We start from the raw sequence: 14,546 nt of genomic DNA on the forward strand, positions 1-14,546 counted from the left end.
TGGTCGCTACATTATAGTTAATGTTATATATTGAAATGTTGTGATTGACAGCTGTGATTGGTTGGCTGGGCGGCAAAGCAGCGAGTTGTGATCTTGAGGAAAAAAGCTGGAATTCTGTTCTCCACACACGAAGACAAGGACTCATTGAAAGTATTTTATTTTGTTTCCACAGAATAAAACCAGTGTTTCTCTGCTACTGTTTCCTGCACAGCAGGCATGAAGACACAGAAGATCACGAATCGTCTGTGAATAAATATAAATCTCTAGAGAACCGATCCAGAAACTTAAACCTTTCCCTCTAAAAATCACCTCAAACATGTCAAACGTCTCAAAATCGTCTCAAAGTGACTCAATTTTAGTGCCAGTGGATTGTAGTGAAGCCTCATGGAACGGATGATGGTACTCGTGGTGAAGCTTCATGAAACAGTGTCATGTTGTTCAGAGGTCAGTAGGTGGCGCCATCAGTTTAAAAATGATGTTTCATTAGAACAGTTGTTCAAAACAAAATAGTGCAGAGACGCCATCTAGTGGACTCTGAAGATAATGACACTGTTTCATGAAGTTTCATCAACACATCACTGGATGATACAGTGTCTTCATTTTATTTTTTTAAAGACCACTAGATGGCACTCTTTGAAAATGAAACTTTATAAAGATTATTAAAAAGGATTATGTTTCTTATTTACCGTCATTATTTCCTTGATATTTAAACCTTTTTTTACTTACAAATATTATTAAAGAATTAAGTTTTAACCATCTGAGGATATTTTCTCTCGTGTTTTTAAAATACCAAACATTTCCCAACTTAAAAGTTTTTCTATGAATAAACATAAGATAATTAATGATAAAACTCTTTATAACAAGGCGACGTTTCTTTTTTTCCATTAATTTTGAATTCAACTTTTAAAAAAAACCAAAATTACCTCAAATCTTAGACATTTTTCTGAAGTGAGTCACTGGTTTGTTTTAATGTTTAGTTACAGTCAGTGTAGGAACGTTTTATTATATATTTTTTATTATATATAGATTCATTATATATAACATTTTATATTCAGTTTGTCTGACAAGATGTTTATCCTGCAGGTGAAGAATGGTTTTTATTTTTCCACTTAAATGAAAACCTAAATTTTAATCGCCACTAGAGGGCGCTCTCTGATCCAATCCCATGAATCCTGGCATCTTTTTATTCCCAAATAGTGCCATCTAGTGGCAGAAGGAAGCCACTGTATCATTTTGTTCCACGAAGCCTCATATCTTCACTCGTCCCCCTGAGGAACCGCGACCTCGGCGGTGGCCGGCGGCCGCAGGCGAGCGCTCAGGAAGGGGTCGAAGAAGAAGTCGAAGGCGAACTGCAGCGCCTCCTGCACCGAGCGCCTCCAGTCCGTCTCGATCTTGAAGTGTCTCCGGCGCGGCACCGGGGCGTCGCCGCAGGACAGGCAGTGGACGGCCTTGAGCTCGAACACGGGCCACTTGGAGCCCAGACGTCCCTCCAGGATGGTGCTGAACTCCAGCACGCTGCCCGTGTTCAGGTGCAGCAGCACCGCCTTGAACTCGTGGCTCGCCCGCAGCACGATGTCCTTGGTGGCGTCTTCGTCCTCCATGACGGTTCCGTTCCTCCTCTTCCTCTCCTGCGGCATCCCCATCGTCACCTCGAACTTGTAGCGGTCGAAGCGCTTGACGTGGCACTGGTTCTTGGCCAGAGCCCGGAGCCTGCACAGAGCCGGCGCCGGCGCCGACCCGTCCTCGCAGGCCGGGTACGGTTCCCCGTAGAGGCACCGCACCCAGTTCCCCAGGGAGGCGGGCAGCAGGTTGACGACGGACTGCGGCCCGTTCTCGATGTCCGTCACGCGCACGTACTTGAAGCGGCCCGTCCAGGTGACCCGGTGACCCTCCAGGTGGGAGCAGAGGATCTGGGTCTGGGCCATGTTGGACTCCTTCCAGGCCGGCGGGCCGCACAGGTTGCTGTACTCGGGCCAGGTGAGCGTGGAGTTGTAGACCTTCATGCCCTCGGAGCGGTACACGTACATCCAGCAGAACAGAACCACGGCGCTGATCCAGACCAGGACCAGCTTGACCACGCTGCTCCGGGACAGCGAGCGGAACACCACCACGGGGTTCAGGCTGAAGCGGGTCCACAGTCTCAGGACCACGGGGACGAAACACACCGTCACGGTCACCGCCATCTTCAGGACCTCCAGGGCCAGGAACCAGCGCAGCAGCTGGGCCGCCAGCACCGCCGCCAGACCCAGGGTCAGGACCGGCAGCGAGAACAGGAACAGGACGTAGCCCACGCAGGTCCGGATGAGTCCGATGGCGCTGGCGTTGTTCAGGAACACCAGGCAGAGCTCGCACCAGGTGAAGCAGACCAGGTACGGCACCAGGCACAGGTAGATCCCCTTGAACCCTCGGAGCTGAGCCATCCGGACCAGGAGGTAGCAGAGGTGGGCGTACAGGGCGCACGGCAGACCCAGGTTCAGGGTCAGGACGTCGCCCAGAGGCACCGAGATCCAGGTGGTCCCCAGACACCGGAGCAGCCAGAGGGAGGGGGGCAGCAGGCGGGTGAGGGCGCAGACCCCCGAGAGGACCTCGGTCACGAGGGCCCGGCGGGCGAAGAGTCGGGCCGAGGCCTGGAGGCCGAGGAAGGCGGTGACGGTGAAGAAGAGAGCGACGGCCGCGAGCTCCGAGCTCGGGATCCACGACTTGTCGGCGACCGGGAAGGAGAAGACGACGAAGACCACGGAGAGAAGGAAGTACCTGAGAGAGAGAGATATAATATATACATAATATATGTATATATTTACTACGTTAACTACACCATAATACACTGAAATATACAAGTCTTGAGTAAGAAAGTATATCAGTGTCAGCAGAATACTGGTTGAAATTATAGTTTTCAAATTAAAATCTTGTTTTTAAGCTTTTAATGATCATTTAATAATTGAATCCAACAATTTAGTGTTTTTAAATGTTGCATATTTATAGAATAATTGTATTTAAATAAGTATATTGGAAAGTTTAATTCTTTTTTAATAATTGAATAACAAAAAATCGTCTATTTTCAAAATTAATTAATTATATAAAACGAAAAAATACATATTGTTATTGAAATAATTAATTTTTTTTTCCTAAATCATTTTTTTAAATTGTAGTTTTATTCATTAAATATATTATAATGTCAGTATAATATATTAGTGTCACAAATAATACCACAAAAGAGCACTTTTGACGATCATGTGACATAGAATCACTGTTAAAGTTTTATTTATATTTAATTTAAAAGGCAGAAGGGAATGTATTTTTCTTTAAGTATTTGAATAAGAAATTTTAAAATATTAAAATTTTAAAATTGAATGATATAAAAACTCAGATTAACTCGAGATTTAAATTTATAAAATGATTTAGTAAAAATAAATCTAACTTTCAATTTAGAAATAATGTAATTAAATGATATAAAAACACATTTAATGCAAAAAAATGTCTTAAAATACATTTGAAATGAATTAATTAAATACTATGGTTTCACTGAAGTACTTCTATAGATCGTGTCAAGATATTTGTAAACTGTTAAAATAAATAATAAGAAAACTATCTATTAAAGAGTCAATCGCAGAACAGAAGTCAAGGCTGAGTTCTGCTGCCATCTTGTGGCGAAGATTAAAAACTGCTACTAAAGTACAAGTCGAGTCGCAGGTTAAACTAAAGCAGGAAAAAAGCTGAGCCAGCATTAAAATGTCGCATCAACGTCAGCGAGTCTCACAGGTACGGCTCCAGGTGAGTCCAGCTGAAGTTGGTCTCCGCCTGCTCCAGGTCCAGACCCGGTTCAAAGCGAGCCAGCAGGTCCGTCAGCGCCCGATAATTCTCCCACGCTTTGGAATTCTGAGACGAGATCAAAAGAGTCAAATAAACCTGGACTCGGAACCACGGACCCTGCAGGGTTCAGACTCTGACCTGGAAGACCCTCAGGGTGCAGATGACCATGGAGGACAGCGACAGGTAGAAGACCAGCAGCGGGATGAGGAAGACGAAGAACTCCACGGTGAGGTTGGAGATGATGAAGAAGAAGACGAGGGCGTTGACGTGGTGGGTCGGGATCAGGGCGCTGAGCCACTGCATGCCGGCCCGCGAGGCCCAATCGATCAGGTGCTCCTTGATCTCCAGCAGGGCGTGCAGGGGGAACTTCAGCAGCTGTGGACCAGGATTTTGAGATTTGACCCCTGACCTCAGACCCTGATCGACATCCTCAAGGAAGGAACCGAACGTACCTTCTGATGGAGCGGGAGGTCGTCTGGGTTCTTCACGACCACGTCGTCCTCGTCCTCGTCGTCGTCGTTGTCGCCCACGGCGGCCATGACGGTTGAGGGTGCGACGCCCTGAGCGTATTTCTTGGTCATTTCCACGAAGTCGTCCAGTCCTACGTGTGTGCAGGCTGACAGGTGACACACGTCAATCAACTTAATTCAGTAAATACATTAAAAATGTATATTTCATTATTTCTTGAAATACATTATTTCTATATTAAAATGATTAATTTGTTGTTTTGTTTTTTAATAATAACATTTTAAAAATCGAAATATTTTCAAAATGAATTAGTTTCTTTTTTTATAGTTTCATAAATAATTCCAACAATTTATTTAAATTAATTAAAATGAATTAAATTTCATTCTTTCCTTCTTCAAACTTCTCAGCCAATCATGCGACGAGCAGACGATCACATGATGCGTTTGTTTTAAATATTTTTTAATTACATTTCAAAGGCTAAACATTTTTGAAAATTAATTTAGAAAATGTATTTTAGTAGTTAATATGAAACAGTATTTTAATTGTATTTTTTTTATAATTGAATCAAATACATTTTTTTCTAAAAGCATGATTTATTTCTTCAAATCTTTTCTAAATTCAATTTTTCTTTTAGGACGTATATACAGTTTGACATTCTATGTTCAATAATTTGAAATAAACTTTTCTAAATAATTTTTTTGTTTTATGACAGTTTAAGACAGTTTGAAATTCTCAGTTCAATAATTAAAAAATACCTATTTTTATTAAATTCAATATTTTTCAAATCGTAGTCTTTTAGATTCAATATAAAGTGTGTTTTGACCAGACATGAGCAAACGAGCGCCGAGCTGCTCCATCGAACTGTCTCGTGAACTTCTGTCTGCGTCACATGTTTGGCTTTAGATTTGATTTAATTAAATTAAAAGATAACAAAAAAAGTTTCAACATTAGAAACCGAACTCACCCTCGCTGGTCACCATGGACTCCAGGACTCGTCTCTGCTTCTTGACCGACCGGTCGAGTGGCTCCGGAGACGCAGGTTTGTCTGGAAGTGAAACTCGTTCATAAAAATGTTCACATGAACGACGTGTTCGGTCCAAACCTTGATCGGCGCCGACTCGCTCCACGTTCTCCAGCATCTCAGAAACCGCCACCGACTTCTTCCTCTCGGGGTTCAGCCTCCAGTACATGAGCAGCGCCGCCTTCCTGACGCCGCGCTCGAAGCGAGTCTCGACGCACAACTTCTTCACCTCCTCGCAGTTTTCCAGAGTGATGCCTGAGGACGTTTGTGTTTGTTATCAGAGTCAATTCATTTACATTTAATTTAAAAATGTTGAAAGTTTTATTGAAATGTTTTTGAAAGAACTGATTTTTTTTATTTATAATTCAATTAAAACAAATGTATATTATTAGTTTTTTTTCATTATTAGTTTTATTTTTTTTTAATTGAGTTAAACAAACAATTATCACTTTCTCTTTTTTTTTTACATTTTAATTCCAAAAATTAATTTTCTAAATGAATTTTGTGTCTTTTATTTTTAAATTCAATATAGAAACATATTTTTCAAATATGTCACATGTTGTTTCATTTCTTTTAAAGCATTGAATCGTTTTAAAATATTAATTTCTACTATTTCTATATTGAACGGTTGAATTAGTGTTTATTGAATAATTTAATTAAATATTTTCTATCTTGAAAAGTAATCTTTTTACTTAGAGTTTATTATTATTGTTCCAATAATTCCCCCAAAAAATCAATTCAATTCACTGAAGTGCTGTAGCTTTTACGGCGTCACGTGATCATCGTCGCGTCACATGATTGGCCAAGAGTTTGGATCAAGTATCTCGGTACTCGTTGGGTTTTGTCTGATAACACAAACATTTTTATATTGAATTTAAAAATCTACGAATTCACAAATATTGAAATTAGAAAATGTTGTTTTTGATAATTGGGATTAGAACATCAAACTCTATGTGTTTTTTGTTTTAGTAATAACCTAAGAAAGTAAAATACAAATTAGGTGGAATTTAATATATATATATTTTTAATCAAATTATTAAAAACAAAATCAACATTTGAATTGGCAAAGAAAAATAAATAATAATAAATAAATCAATAAAATAATTCAAAGTTGAAATGTTAAATTACTTGATTGATGTATACTTGTGTATTATGAAGAACTATTTATTACAATAAAGTGTATTTGTACCTCTCCCGGAGGACAAGCACTGCTGCAGCAGCTTGACTGCACTGATATACTTGTTTATTATGAAGTAGTATTTACTATAATAACATAATTCTCATACCTCTCCTGGAGGACAAGCACTGATATACTTGTGTATTATGAAGTAGTATTACTACAATAAAATATTTCTTGTACCGCTCCTGGAGGACAAGCACTGATATACTTGTGTATTATGAAGTAGTATTACTACACTAGAGTGTATTTGTACCTCTCCTGGAGGACAGGCACTGATATACTTGTGTATTATGAAGTAGTATTACTACACTAGAGTGTATTTGTACCTCTCCTGGAGGACAGGCACTGCTGCAGCAGCTTGACTGCACTGATATACTTGTGTATTATGAAGTAGTATTTACTATAATAACATAATTCTCATACCTCTCCTGGAGGACAAGCACTGATATACTTGTGTATTATGAAGTAGTATTACTACACTAGAGTGTATTTGTACCTCTCCTGGAGGACAGGCACTGATATACTTGTGTATTATGAAGTAGTATTACTACACTAGAGTGTATTTGTACCTCTCCTGGAGGACAGGCACTGATATACTTGTGTATTATGAAGTAGTATGACTACACTTGAGTGTATTTGTACCTCTCCTGGAGGACAGGCACTGATATACTTGTGTATTATGAAGTAGTATTACTACACTAGAGTGTATTTGTACCTCTCCTGGAGGACAGGCACTGCTGCAGCAGCTTGACTGCACTGATATACTTGTGTATTATGAAGTAGTATTTACTATAATAACATAATTCTCATACCTCTCCTGGAGGACAAGCACTGATATACTTGTGTATTATGAAGTAGTATTACTACAATAGAATATTTCTTGTACCTCTCCTGGAGGACAAGCACTGATATACTTGTGTATTATGAAGTAGTATTACTACAATAGAATATTTCTTGTACCTCTCCTGGAGGACAAGCACTGATATACTTGTGTATTATGAAGTAGTATTACTACAATAACATAATTCTCGTACCTCTCCTGGAGGACAAGCACTGATATACTTGTGTATTATGAAGTAGTATTACTACACTAGAGTGTATTTGTACCTCTCCTGGAGGACAGGCACTGATATACTTGTGTATTATGAAGAAGTATTACTACACTAGAGTGTATTTGTACCTCTCCTGGAGGACAGGCACTGATATACTTGTGTATTATGAAGAAGTATTACCACAATAACATAATTCTCGTACCTCTCCTGGAGGACAAGCACTGATATACGTGTGTATTATGAAGTAGTATTACGACAATAACATAATTCTCGTACTTCTCCTGGAGGACAAGCACTGATATACTTGTGTATTATGAAGTAGTATTACTACACTAGAGTGTATTTGTACCTCTCCTGGAGGACAAGCACTGATATACTTGTGTATTATGAAGAAGTATTACTACACTAGAGTGTATTTGTACCTCTCCTGGAGGACAGGCACTGATATACTTGTGTATTATGAAGAAGTATTACTACACTAGAGTGTATTTGTACCTCTCCTGGAGGACAGGCACTGATATACTTGTGTATTATGAAGAAGTATTACTACACTAGAGTGTATTTGTACCTCTCCTGGAGGACAGGCACTGATATACTTGTGTATTATGAAGTAGTATTACTACACTAGAGTGTATTTGTACCTCTCCTGGAGGACAGGCACTGCTGCAGCAGCTTCACTGCACTGATATACTTGTGTATTATGAAGAAGTATTACTACACTAGAGTGTATTTGTACCTCTCCTGGAGGACAGGCACTGATATACTTGTGTATTATGAAGTAGTATTACTACACTAGAGTGTATTTGTACCTCTCCTGGAGGACAGGCACTGATATACTTGTGTATTATGAAGTAGTATTACTACACTAGAGTGTATTTGTACCTCTCCTGGAGGACAGGCACTGCTGCAGCAGCTTCACTGCATCCTTGCGTCCCTGCTTCGCCGCCTGCAGGAGCCACGTCACGGCCGTGCAGTTGTTCAGTTCCTCGTCTCGCTGCTCGGCCAGAACCAGGAAGAACCGACCCATCTGGAGAGACACGAGTCAGCGCTTTCTTCAAAGTTCTCTCTCCGTGTGTTCGGATCGGAACCGACGCCTCAAGGACACTGACCTTCGTCTGACATTTAGCGTCTCCTGACTTCGCTCTTCGCTCCAGGTCTTCAAAGCCGACCTCGTCGTCTGGATCCTCTGGAGAAAACACACACAAAAAATATATATATTTTTGAGTCACTTTATAGTCCTAATAAATGAGACGTTAGAAAACAATATGTAACGTTTTTAAAAATATGTTTGGTTTAATTTCAAACAAAAATCTTTCCACTACATTGTAGTTACACGTTTCTACCACTGGGGGAGCAAAGGAAGTTTCAATGTTATGTATTGCTGCTTTAAAACAAGTTACAATTTCAAATCTTTCAGTTTTGGTCTTTAGATGAGTGTGTTGTGATGTTGTGTCTGTAAAGGTTTAAAATAAAGTTTCTAATGGCAGAAAAGGGCACCATTTTTTATTTATTTATTAGATTAGTAACGTTTGAATTAGTTATTATTGACGATTAGAATTTCCGTCACAGACATTCACACTCATTCTTTATATCAAGCCCAATTTCACAGAAAGAAAAAAGATGTATTTTTGGTATTATTTTTGATTTATTCAAAAGAAAAAGTGGGTTTAAAATGAAATATGAAGTTATCTCTGACTCCATCTGGTGGTTGAGCGCGGGGTTTACAGGATTTGTCTCTAATGAAATCATTCAGTTTTTAGAATCCGATTTTTTTATAACAATATTGTAAAAAAAACACAGCTGTAGATACATTATAAAATATGTTGCAATAAAAATGTAATAAACTATAATAAAACCAAAAAAGTGACTCGTACGTTCATTTAATAATTACATTAATATTAAATTAAAAAAGCTGAAAAGAATTAAATGGATGTGAAAATAATGTTATTATGAATTTATTGTATGTTGTTACTTTTTTAACTGAACCAACTGTTGACTACAGACTAAATAAAAGTGTTTTAAAGGATTATTTTAGTTCGTCGATGGTTAACGTTTGTTTCTAGATTCATCAATTCTTTGACTCAACATGGATCAGTTGTTGTCAATAATGACTTTAGGTGCAAAATTCAAACATCTAAGATCATAAATGATAAAAATATTTTATCTGGTTTCATTTTTACTTTTACCTCAAATGACTTTCGACAGAACCATGAGGATCATTCAGACTCAAAACCTCATCAACGTTACATGAGAGACGTTCATAAAAGCCTGAGCGAGCAGATACACTTCTTTAAAACTGGATTATTTTTCCATTACTCAGCACAAAATGTTACTTTTTGTTGTCGCAGCAGAAGTTTTACATGTTGTTTCATAACAACAAGTTAAATTCAAGACTTTTATAAACAAAACACATTTGAAACTATTCAAGAACAACTGGACAATCTTTCAAAATTGATAAAAACAAAACTAAAACACAATAATTACAAATGCTTGAGGACAATTTTACACAAAAGTTGCTTATAGAATCAGAATTTTAGAATCTTAAACATTAAAATTAATGCAATTAAACTATTTATAAAGTGCAGAGTCAAATGTAAAAGTGTTTATAAGCGAAACTTTATTTTACAACATATTTATTTTACCATAAAATAATCATAGTGTTTAGTTAATATCTTTCATCAAGATTAACTAAATTACACTTTGTTTTTTCTGGAGATGAAATCTTGTTTACTATAACCACGCCCACTCTGCTGTGATTGGTCAAACATCCAGGTTTGTCACTGCATGTCATCAATCCTGGAAGTCTCCACCTCAGAGGGACTCGTTGTATAAAAAATGCGGGGCGTGGTTGCAGCTGGAGGAGGAGTGAAGCCATTACTATGTCATAATGGACTCTCGTAACCTCTCGTTTGCCCAGATTTCAGAGCAACTTTATAAAGTAATAAGTGTAAAACATGGTCATGATGAGGGACTTGTTGTATAAACAAAGCAGGGTGTTATTGCAGCTGGCTGGAGGAGGAGTGAAGACATTATTAAGTCGTAATGGACTCTCGTAACCTCTTGTTCGCCCAGATTTCAGAGCAACTATATAAAGTAATAAGTGTAAAACATGGTCATGATGAGGGACTTGTTGTATAAATGAAGCACGGTGTGATTACAGCTGTTGGAGTGAAGCCATTATTACGTCATAATGGGCTCTCGTAACCTCTCGTTCGTCCAGATTTCAGAGCAACTTTATAAAGTAATAAGTTCAAAACATGGTCATGATGAAGAACTTACTGCATCTTGAAGAGAAGAACGTTTACTGCATGTCAGGATTGTTGACATAAGTTGACCTTCAGGATCTCCAGACTCACGTCCATCTCTTACCTATCTCAGGTGTTGACGTGCTGGTCGACCCGTTGAGCTGCGATCGACCCGACCCGGAGGAGCTTCTGTTGTGCGGGCGAGCGGGAGACACGGGCGGCGTGGACAGAGACGAGGACCTGGAGAACACACCCGGGGTCGACGACGAGGACGACAACGTGCTGGACCTGGTGACGGGTCTGGGTCGGTCCGGGGAGGATCCGGACGAGTCCGTCCTCATGGTGGCCAGAGGAGGGGCAGGGTTTGGGGTCAAGTCCACTGATGCTGGATCCATACCTGGAGGTGACATAATGGTGACGTCAGCAGAGGTGAATGACGTCAGAGACAAGTTAGTGACTCTTTTGTTTGCAGCTGTTTGAGACTATCTTGGTTCAGGTCGAGCTAAATTGAGAAGTGACACCTTCACTGGTCCTGGTCCAGTGTCAGAGTCTCTTTCAATGACACATGGTTGAAAAAAGAACCAGACAGTTGCAAACTAAACGAGGGAGTCAACAAATATATTTTACATTTAAAAAAAATGGAAACAATTGAATTGTCCAGAACAACCGCCTATTGTTGATGCTAATGCTAACATGCTACCATGACACAAACTTTTGTCGACTCACCTTCGTGTGTCGTAACATCTATGGACTTCTTCTTCGTCCTCGCTCGCTTCAACGAAGCTGTTAAGTCGAGACACCAGAGAAGTTTCTTCTTCTTCTTCTTCCTCAGAACATTTGTGGTCAAACTCCAAACACAGCTGCTTCAGCGGTGCCAAACCCCGCCCACTTTCCACCTCATCTGTGATGTGATTGGTCAACTCATTGCGGACGCGAACGTAATAAGCCATGTGATTCGCTGTTGACGCAAACTGTGACACACGTCAGTCACAGCACTTTTAACGGAGAGAAAAATCTCTTCATTCATTTCATTTTTATTCATCTTTTCTTTGGTTATTTGATGATTGAAGATCTTTGACAATTTTTTTGTGAATATAAAAAAAAGTGTTGATGTTGCGTCAATGATTTTATATCTGTTCAGTGGTTGTAATGTTGCAGCTGCACCACCAGATGGCAGAATAGTAGCTTGGATAGAGGGTCGAGTTATGATTCATAGTTGCAACTATTTAGATTCTCACGTGAGAAATATTAACACAACAAAGTAAATGACACCGTAAGTACGATCAATACACGATTATATTTTTTATTTACAATGGTTTGATTACAGAAAAACGGTTTGTATTGCAAAACAAATTAGTTTACGATTTAAAATACGTAAAAAGAGAATAAATAAAAGTATTTTTTTTATATGATTCATATCTGTGTCTTCTTTATGTGACACTAAACAAAAATAGTGCTAGTTCATAAATGAATAAAGAGAAATAAACGTGTTATACAGTCAGGAATATAAAAAATAAAAACCCATTTGTCCCATAATGACCTCTTAGCTAAACCATTAAAGATTATTGGAACATATAACACACATTATATCATTAAATCCAAATGTGCTGAAGATCATTCCTAATATACACAATTCATTAAAAGTTTTAATCTGTCTAAATTAAAGGATTAACGTAAAGAATAACAAGAGATTATTTGAAAGACACACAACCTTTTTCAATAAAGTATAATTTAAAAGTCAAATGAAATAAATTATAATTAGATTTCTGTAGATTTTTCTTTCTATACTTAACATATTTTTAAGTTTTTTCTTGTTAAGCATTTATTAAATAAGGTTTTGTTTATGTTTTTGTGACATGGAAAAACAAAAGCATGTGAGTGTGTGGGCTGGAGGCGGAGTCTACATTCAGGGTCGACTACAGTTCAGACCTGGAACCTAAACCCCGCAGGGAAATAAGGAAACGAGGGTCTGTAATTACGCCTTGATACACTTATGTAAATGGAGCTATTAGTGGATTATCTGGATCCAGTTGAAGAGAGAAGCGGTAGTTTTTAATTTTACTTGCTATTTTAGGGAGCCGTCAAATGAGCTTAAGGCCCGAGCGGAGCTCCACGCTTCCTCCGAGGTTACGTAAAGTGCTTAAGATGGATATTTGACGTAATTAAACTCATTTGAAGACTCGTTATTTAAAGTGGAGCTTGTGGACACCACAGACACACACACACACACACACACACACACACACACACACACACACACACACACACACACACACACACACACACACACACACACACACACACACACACGCACACACACACACACACACACACACACACACACTGGAATTATTGGGAACACCTGGAGCTTCTCAAGGTTCAGGATGAAAGAATATTGTGATGATTTAATGGATTTGTTTGACTGTCTGTAGAAAGACCGGCAATCTGTCCAGGGTGTCCACTGCCTCTTCACCCGACGTTCATCTCTCCTCGTTACTGACATTTAAAACTAAAAAAAATCCTTTAGTTTTGTCTCTAAAACAAACCTCAAGACATGAAACACTTGATTAAAATGTTGCTTTTATTTGTAGTTATTCACACTTGTATGACATACCAGAGACAAGTTTAACACATAAGACAACACAATACTTCATTTTGTTTGTTTCTCTAAATATATCAGTGCATATATCATACACTTTATTGTAATAAATCATGTCTATTAATAAGAGGAGTAAGGAAATATTAATTACACTTTTTTTTTTGACAAAACTGTATTCATATACAACAGCGTTGTATCAATGTTTTATATTGTTTTTATTTTTAATAGAATAGTTCTTATATCTAAAAATGTGTATAAAATAAAACAAAATCCCATTCATTCAATCCATTTATTTCCTCATTATTCTTTATCTAACAGATATTTTGGTTCCACAATCAGCAATTATTCTGTCCTGCAAACAATTCTAAGTTCTATTGAAGTGTACAAAAACATTACATGTACATCATTACTGTTATATATTGTGGCATTTTCCCCAAACGATACTGTGTTGATATGCAACAGTACTGTATTGACTTTTTTCTTTTTTTTTTGTTAAAAAAAAAAGTTTTTATGGTTTATATTTCAATAAAATATTTCAATAAAATATTTAGATTTTTTTTAGATTTACAATTAAAATGTTAGTAGTCACAGCATGTTTTCATTTTTGTGTCAATTTAACCGGTCGCCAGATGGCAGCATCAATGACTGCTGGAACAAGGAAATCCTTCCAAGAGCTCTGTGATGACTGGGGACGAGAGGATACAGTGAGTCCAGCAGCTTTTAAAGCTGATGTTTGGACATATTTTGGTTTGAAAACAAAGAAAACAGTTACGACTTCGTTAATAGTCATGTAGTCTGTAAATACTACAACACCAGAGTCAAGTACTGGACAATACTACACATATATCCTTGTTACTACAGTATCACTATATCGTATCGTTGACCCCTGTATCGTGATGAGTATTGTGAGTATTTATTTATTTATTTTTAGTTTAGTTATGGAATAACTTTGGAATAACTTTCAGTACAATATATATATATTTTTATATATATATAGTGAATTAAATGTTTGGAGGTTTATTGTCTCTTTATTTAACTTTCATTAAACATTTTTCTTCACCTCTGCCTCTGAGAACTTGAGAACCAGACTCAGAATTCATTGACAAAGGAGTGGATGGAAAAGATGTTCCTTCGGTTCCTTCGGTTCCTCTCGTCCAAACCTTCCGTCACG

General features: G+C 38.3%; 1 protein-coding gene across 2 annotated transcripts; it reads right to left on the reverse strand.

Moving 5' to 3' along the window:
* Positions 1–187: 187 nt before the first annotated feature.
* On the reverse strand, positions 188–11,620 carry wfs1b (Wolfram syndrome 1b (wolframin)). 2 transcript variants are annotated; one of them, XM_087799228.1, is made up of 10 exons: positions 11,503–11,620; positions 10,901–11,173; positions 8,641–8,717; positions 8,414–8,558; positions 5,381–5,554; positions 5,243–5,323; positions 4,263–4,426; positions 3,949–4,185; positions 3,758–3,876; positions 188–2,754 (listed from the first exon to the last, which is right to left on the reverse strand). In XM_087799228.1, exons 2-10 carry the CDS (start codon positions 11,169–11,171, stop codon positions 1,257–1,259), a joined length of 2,766 nt encoding a protein of 921 aa, XP_087655354.1. In that variant the 5' UTR covers positions 11,172–11,173; positions 11,503–11,620; the 3' UTR covers positions 188–1,256. The 2 variants fall into 2 exon arrangements, with proteins under 2 accessions (XP_087655354.1, XP_087655353.1); XM_087799227.1 differs by having other exon boundaries at positions 5,243–5,554.
* Between the last annotated feature and the right edge of the window lie 2,926 nt (positions 11,621–14,546).

This window comes from Callionymus lyra, chromosome 9 (genome assembly GCF_982586985.1).
Source record: "Callionymus lyra chromosome 9, fCalLyr1.hap1.1, whole genome shotgun sequence".
Taxonomy (NCBI): domain Eukaryota; kingdom Metazoa; phylum Chordata; class Actinopteri; order Syngnathiformes; family Callionymidae; genus Callionymus; species Callionymus lyra.